At 39.0% G+C, this 8,103-nt stretch overlaps 1 protein-coding gene across 1 annotated transcript; it reads left to right on the forward strand.

The window, feature by feature from the left end:
* The first annotated feature begins 982 nt into the window (after window positions 1-982).
* LOC121988556 (transcription termination factor MTEF18, mitochondrial-like) lies at window positions 983-4,061 on the forward strand. Its single transcript, XM_042542032.1, has one exon. It carries the CDS (start codon window positions 1,052-1,054, stop codon window positions 2,798-2,800), a length of 1,749 nt encoding a protein of 582 aa, XP_042397966.1. The 5' UTR covers window positions 983-1,051; the 3' UTR covers window positions 2,801-4,061.
* Window positions 4,062-8,103: the final 4,042 nt, after the last annotated feature.

Here is an 8,103-nt window from a genome sequence, read left to right on the forward strand (position 1 = left end):
TGTCACCTCAATAATATGAAAGCTTATTAAAATATCTCCAATGGTTAAAACTCTAAATGAGTTTTTTTTTATGATTCCATTCATAGCATAAGTTGCATGACTTCATGTATATTACAACAAATTTGAGATAAAAAATTAGATTTGTGTTTTCACTACTGCCTCTACAATGGTTCAAGAATTTTTATTCAGCTTTTTAAATTTTACAAACCTCTCATAAATTTTGCATTGGAGATGTATGCTCTTGAACATCTCCAATGGTTAAACCTCTCAATAAGTTTTTTTGTATAATTTTCAATATGCCACATTACAAGTATAAAAACCTACTATTCTTTCTACAATTAAAAACCTCCGTACAATTCTTGTGTGTGTCCTACATTATAAATCACATATATTTATTTATTATTTTTTTCATTTAACATCTCTATATAATTTTCATTTGATATTTTAATTAATTATGATCTCTAATTTAATTTATTTATAATTTATAATTAATAAATTAATTAATTTATGATTTTAATTTAATTTATAATTTTTATTTAATATTTAATTTACTTATAAATTTAATTTAATTATAGTCATTTGTATATATTTTTTTAATTAATCTCAAATATATTTATTTCCAAAAAAATTACTATTTAAATTATTACTAACTATTTATGAAATAAAATATTATAATTAAATATTTTATCAAATAATTTATTTTTTAATTATTTGAAAAAAGTTAATCATGAGCATTAATAATTAAGGGTGAATATTAATTAATGACTCTACCTTTAGAAGAAAAAATAGATTTGAAAATTTAAATCTCTTCTTGAATTAAAAATTCTAAATCTCTCCTGTACCATCATAAAACTTTTTTTTTATTAAAGTTTTTTAATTTTATAAATCTTCGACAAAGCTTGCATTGGGCATGGGCTTAAAGCTTGCATTTGGACCTGCGCTTAAGTAGATGAGACTTTACGGGCCGTGGGTTTTACCAATTCAAAACAAACCCTACCTCTGTATTTCTGAATCTGGTCTTCCCCGTCGTGATTCCTGCCGCCCATACGCGATGCGCTACGCCTCGCCTTCCCCGCGGCTGCTCTCCCGCCTCCTCTGCACGCTGCCGCAGAAGCTCACTAACTTGCAATTCCAAGTCCGCGAACGTGTCCTCAAGGAGGCGCGGTGCTGGCTCACGGAGTACCTCCATTCCGCTCGCGCCATCCCCTTCTCCCACGCCGACTCCATCGTCTCCAACGCTCCCTTCTCCCTCTCCGCCTTTGTCGCCCAGATCCCCTTCCCTCCAAGCGTCGTTGGCGTGGACTTGAAGCGCATCTTCCGCCGCTTCCTCACATACCACCCCCTCAACGAGTACGACTTTTTTTTCGAGAGCATCGGCCTCCCTCCCTCCTCCTCCTCCTCCACTGCCGTTTCCGCCTACCCCAGTGACTTCCTTTCCGACGATGGTTTGCTCCTTGCTACAGCCTCGGCGCTGGTTCACTACGGCTTCCCTTGGACGAAGCTCGGCCTCCTCTACCGTGAGGAGCCCCGCATCTTTTCATCAGGCTCCGACAAACTTATTCCCAGGCTTCTCACCTTCGAGGCCCGTGGCTTTCACCGCGCATGCATCATCGGCATTTGCCTTGCTTTCCCCTCCGCGCTGAGTGCAGATGCTGACCCTGGTGGCGAAATCGATCACTTGTTTCAGTATCTGAATAAGGTCTTCCTCGACTTCGATCTTTCACAATCCGTCCCGGAAAACAATGTGGACATCTTCCTCCAGGTGTGTAGGAATATTCGTGTGTTCTATGATTTGGATTCTAGAAAGGGAACGATGCGCGAGCTGATGTGCAAGAACCTTCGGAAGATATTTCTTGAGCTGGATGCTGCGTTAATAGCTCAAAAATTGAAGTTTTTCATCAATTTAGGGATGGAGGCTTCTGAAGCTGGGCATTTCATTCTTAAACATGCTGATATTTTCAATACCGATTTGGAAAACCCTAGCATTTTGATGCCAGAGTATCTCAAATCCATTGGTTTGAAAAAGGATAATGTCGCTACGCTGTCTCGGAGCTTTCCTTATGTGATGGGCAAGAATAAATTAGGGAATTTGCCGGCTACCTTGAAAGCCATGAATCTGCACAATTGGTTCCTAGGCAAGATCTTGAATGGGAATCTCCAGTATCTCTCGCCTGAATTTATTCTAACTAGCTCTCATGACACATCATCAGAGAAACGGTTTCGTCATGGTTTGGAAAGGCTAAAATCAGCAAGGATGAATCTGTTTTTGGACAAGAAAGTGGAATTCTTGCTGAGTATCGGATTTGGGCAGAATGAGCTGACACTCAGATCCGCATCAGCACTCCAAGGCCCAAACGACCAACTGCAGGGGCGCTTCGATTGCATTCAGGGGCTGGGTATTGAGTACTCCATGGTTTGCAGGATGGTAAATACAAAACCCATTATATTGAAGCAGTGCAAAAACACCTTCCGTGAGAAGGTGGATTTCCTTTGCAATGACATGGGCTTCTCGTTGGATTACCTTTATCATTTCCCTGCTTTTCTTTGTTTTAATCTCGAGAACAGAATCAGGCCTCGATACAAAATGCTAAACTGGCTTAAAGAACATGGCTTGCTGAATAAGTCCTTTTCTCCGTCCACCATCTTAACATATTCTGAGAGGAATTTCGTGACTACCCTCTATCGTCTCCATCCAGCTGCTCCTAAACAGTGGTTGGAGCGTCACTCATACAGAGTTGACAGAGATGGAAATCAAATAAGCTTATTTTCTTCCCGACCTGTGCCTAAAGATCAGGCTTGAAGAATTGACAAATACCCCTGGACTTCACTCTGTACGTGTAAACTATTCGGAATTCATGATTTATTTCATGACAATTCAGTTGATCCTCCAGAACTAGCATTTATGGATTTACTGTTGAGTTTCTTATTCCAGTTTGCTGACTCAACGCCTATTAGGGCATCCCATAGGGGACTAAATTGTTGGATTTTAAAAATATATCTCCATTTTCAAACCTATTATCATTGGGTGATTTGTATTTTTGGTTTAAATAAAAAACTTAGGGGGTGTTTGGCTGATGGGTTTAGGAATGAAGGAATGGAATGATAGTAAAAGATGATGTTTGGATTGTGGGTTTGGGAATGACAATTTGGGAATGATTTCTAGATTTATGGGAATCAATCAAACCCATATAACTAGGTGGGTTTCATTTCCATCCCCATTCCCATTATATCTCACTATCAAATCTATACCCATAGTCATTCCCATCATTTAACTAAACGCCACCTTAGTTCTAAAATCAAGAATCAAGTTTGTACCAAATTTTTGTTGTCCATTACTATCTAGCCACCATCTTGCTCTCTCTCTCTCTCTATCTCAAATTCCAATGGTTAAAATTTCGATAAAGTCGAGGTAAATATCTCCTTTATGTGTTAGTCATTATTCCAAAAACTAATAGTCGCTCGTGATTTATCTTCTCCGTGTTGGTCCTGGGACGGGTTGACGGGAACGCTGGGAGCGAGCGTATTTGTCTTTTTTTTTTTTTTTTTAATTGCAATGGCTAAAATAATAGGCTAATAAATTTACTTTTTAGGTTTACCATTGGGATACTTAGTAGGTTTATAACTTATGATGTGGGATGTGGTAAAAATGAATTTACTTTTTAGATTTTACCATTGAGGATGCCCTTAGGAGACCTGGTCTCAAGTCTTTGTTAGCTTTCACTTAGTGACACTCATTCATCCTTCATCCTTGTAAATTTGCTAAATTCTTTTTATGCACTGGATTTTAGAAAATAAATAGATAAATTAAGGATTTAAGAATATTAATATCCCCTCATACTCTAACTTGGATGTTTGCTAAATTCTGTTTCCTTATTAGTTCTACTACTTCAGTTAGCTGGGATCTGCTTTCATCTCTCTTGGCTTTAGTCCGGTGGAGCAACTGAACATGGCATGCAATGCTTTTTTTTTCCAATTGTTTTTAACTTATCTTATTGGCTGTATGTTATTTGTAATTAAACAATCATCATCGAACAACTAGAAAGAACTTTTCTGTGATGGGAACAGACTGTTTTTTGGAATTTCATCCCTGTGAAGCTCCTCCGGCCTTTTTCTTTGTTTTTTTTTTATGGGAAGACAAGCTTGCTGGAACTAACAGGGTTTTTATCAAATAAGCTTGAACTTGCCAATGTACAACCCAGTTGATTGCAGCTTTTGGCCAGTCTAACAAGCAGTCTTGATCTCTGTTTTTTATTTCTGCTATCTATTAAATCAAGCAATCTACTCTTCTCAAAATGCCCCTATGCTCAAAGGTATTTGTCATGCTAAAAAAATTTATTTTAAATGCATGCTAAAAGGTTTTGTTTCACACATAATAGTTCTCTTCCTAAACTCATGTTCCATAAGAGCCTCAATCAATTGGCAAAATAATAAATATCTGCAATTCTGTAGTATCAGCTACATCTAGAGCTCATAATATTGATGGATCGTCTCATTGTTGTGTAGTATGAAAGAGAACTTTTCACTTTGGAATCGCCTCTGCGATTTAACATGTAAGTTTTCTTAGTCTTGTATGAATGTATATTAGTGTTGTTACTTTATTTTAAAAATATTGTGATCTATCCTTTTCTCTGTGCTTTTTTTCAATATATATGGAACATTCAAGTTCCCATAGATGTTACAAAGGTGTTGTTTCCCATAGTCTTGTATGAATATATATCGTCTCGCTGTTGTGTTGTTTCGTGTATGAATGTATTGTTTTTGTGTTTCCTAATAAACAAAGGTGTTTGATGTCCAAAGATTCCTAGGATTCAATTCTAATCATGGTACACATTCTTAGCACTCAACACTTTCTTTATATGTTATTATGCTACAATACTCACCAATACCTGCATTACCCAAAAAATTAATACTCGCAAACTTTAGTTATATACCTTATTTAGACTTCTAAAAAAATCTTGTCTTGAGTAGTTTTAACATAAAGCTACTGATAAATTTTAGCTTATTATATTCCTTTCAAATCGAGACCTATTTAATTTGGAACTCTTTTGATTTTTACTATAATTAAAAAAAACTTATTTTGAACATTATTCACTAATCAATAAATTTTAGATGAAAGTCATTAATGGGACTCCTTCGAGTGTTATCATGTCTACCAATTTTAGTTTCACATAAATAGAGTGGGTTTCTAATAGAATTCTAGCCTTGAGCACCTTTGGCATAAAGTGACTAATAGATTTAAGTTCATCAGATTCACTTTAAAATAAAATAAATGTATTATTGATACTCTCTTAAGTCTAGTCAAGCTGAAATTTCCAATTTAACCATTAGTGACTTTTAACTAAAAATTATGATGAATTTAAATTTATCTGTTGGTGCAATATCCTTCAGGTCAAGGGTGACCTGGTTAACCAAGCTGAGTCTTGGTTAGGGTTTAGATGTTTGACAATAAGATATTGATTGAAGAAGAGTCAAGTAGGTCAAGGTTGACTGGATACTTGACTGGGAAGTCCTAACTGGAATGTCAGACAGAAGGAAAGTCCTAGTGAGTGAAGCTAGGCAGAAGGAAGTCCTAGTGAGTGAAGCTAGGCAGATGGAAAACCCTAGTGAGTGAAGCTAGGTGAAAGTCCTAGTGAGTGAAGCTAGGCAGATGGAAAACCCTAGTGAGTGAAGCTAGGTGAAAGTCCTGGTGAGTGAAGCCAGGCAAGGAAGGAAATCCAGATGGATCAAGGATGATCAGACATCTGGTGTTGGGAAGTCCAAGTAGGTCAAAGGATTGACTGGATACTTGGCAAGGAAGGAAGTCCAGATGGGTCAAGGTTGACCAGACATCTGGTGGAAGTCCAAGTAGGTCAGAGTGACCGGATACTTGGCATGACGAGTAAAAGTCCAAGTGGGTCAAAGGATTGACCGGACACTGGTGGGGAGTCCTGGCGGTCAAGGTGACCGGATGCGAGGCATGATGTACCAACAGTCAAGGTTGACCGGATGTTGGTTAGGGAGGTTTGGGACTTGGCTTTGGGCAAAAACACTCGGATCGATCCGTGGATCGATCCGGTGTGGATCGATCGGTGGATCGATCCGATTCTTCCAATGAGCGAGCCACGGATCGATCCGTGGATCGATCCGGAGGTCCCGATCGATCGGCCGATCGGGACGATGCTGCTTCGCGCGATAAGCGCGGATCGATCCGTGGATTGATCCAGCGGCTAGCTAGGCGCTGGATCGATCCGTGGATCGATCAAGCCTCCATCGATTGGAACATTCGAATCGATCGGGATCCACCGTTGCGTTAAAGCCGCAGACGAGCGTGGTCTTCGACATCTTTTACGAGCTCTTCTCGATTCATTCCAGCTCCTCCACGCTCTCTACAAGCACGTGATCGCCGGTTCTTGAAGGTTCTTGGAGGCTTTCCAAGTCAAGAGGCGGATCTATTGCAAGAGGAAGAAGTTAGGGTTAGGGTTTTTACTGCACATCTTGTAAGCTTTTGCTTAACTTGTATTTCCCTTTCTTCTTCTTGTATTGAGAGTGTTGTAGGACTTCTCCGCCTTTGGTAGTTACCATAAAGGAGTGTTATTCATAGTGGAGGGTGTGTGCGTTGGTGTGGATCCTTGGATTAGTCACCTCTTGTGAGGTGGATACCAAGTAAAATCCTAGTGTTAGCGTGTTTGTGTTTGTTTCTGTATTTTCCGCTGCACATCCAAGAAGCAACAAGCAACGCCAAGCAACGAAGCGCATCGAGCGAACGCGACGAGCTATTCATCCCCCCTCTAGCTACTTTTGGTCCTAACAAGTGGTATCAGAGCGAGGCCGCTCTTCACCGGAATCATCGCCGGAAGGGTCAAGCGTAACAAGAAAAGCTAGAGGGTGAAGAAGTAGAAGCAATTTCTTCAAGTTCAAGATTTTATCAAGCTCAACTTCAAGATGCAATTCCAAGATGGACTTGGATTTGACACAAGGGTAGCTCCACCATACACATCGGCAAGCTTCGATTCTTGGAGATCAAGAATCGAAAATTTTCTTATGATGGAGATAGAGCAATGGTTTGCTCTGATGGAAGACTTTGAAGCTCTAACAAATTCAAAGGGCAAAATTCTCAAAAGGAGCAAGTGGAGCCAAGAGCAAATCCAAAAATATGAGGCCAATGATAAAATGACCAAGCTATTGGTCAATCTATTGCCGAGCAACATCTTGGAGCAAATTAGAGAATTCAAGGATGCCAAGGAGCTTTGGAACAAATTGGCCAAGCTTCATGAAGAACCCTCCCCTATACCAAACCAAGAAGAATCAAAAGAGGATGATTCATTGGATCAAGACCAAAAGGAAGAAGAAGAAGATTTGGAAGTTGAGAGGTGCTCAACATATGAAGAAGAAGTCCAAGAAACCTCATCTTCAAAGGAATGCAATGAGAAGGGCAAAGAGGGAGCATACTCTTTGTTCCGTGTACAAGATGAAGATAAAGAAGCCTCTACTTCTAGGATTGAGTGGGAGAGACATTCATTGACACCGGACCAAGAAGAAGGAGAAACTTCTACTTCTGGATCAAGTGAAGAAGAAGATGGGGCAACCTCCACAACACAAGCAAAATCAAATGGAGGATTAAGTGGCATCCCTACGCGTGAAGGTATAATTAGTTCAATTAAAAATAAAAATCATATTATATGCTTTGAGTGTAGGGAACATGGGCATTACAAGAGCAAATGTCCTAAGTTGACCAAGAAAAAGAGTCAACCGGTACAAAAGGGCAAGGAGAAGCCTAAGGAGACCACCCCCACAACAAAGAAGAGCAAGGAACACATTATGTGTTTCTTGTGTCATCAAAAATGACATTATCGAAGCCAATGTCCAAAGGGGAAGAAGTCGATCAAAGTCAAAGGAGGAAGAACAAGTAAAGGGAGAGATTCCAAGGTAAAATCCAATGTATCATTTATTGAGTCTATCCCTTTAAATCATAGTAAAAAGTATGCTAGTTCAAATTTATATCATTTCAATGTTATTTATCATAAAAATAGGAATGTAGATAACTACTTGGGCAAAAACACTAAGGATAGTAGATACAATCCCAAAAATAGAAATATTCAAGGATTTAAAGAAAAATCCAAAACT

Source organism: Zingiber officinale, chromosome 6B (genome assembly GCF_018446385.1).
Source record: "Zingiber officinale cultivar Zhangliang chromosome 6B, Zo_v1.1, whole genome shotgun sequence".
Lineage (NCBI taxonomy): Eukaryota > Viridiplantae > Streptophyta > Magnoliopsida > Zingiberales > Zingiberaceae > Zingiber > Zingiber officinale.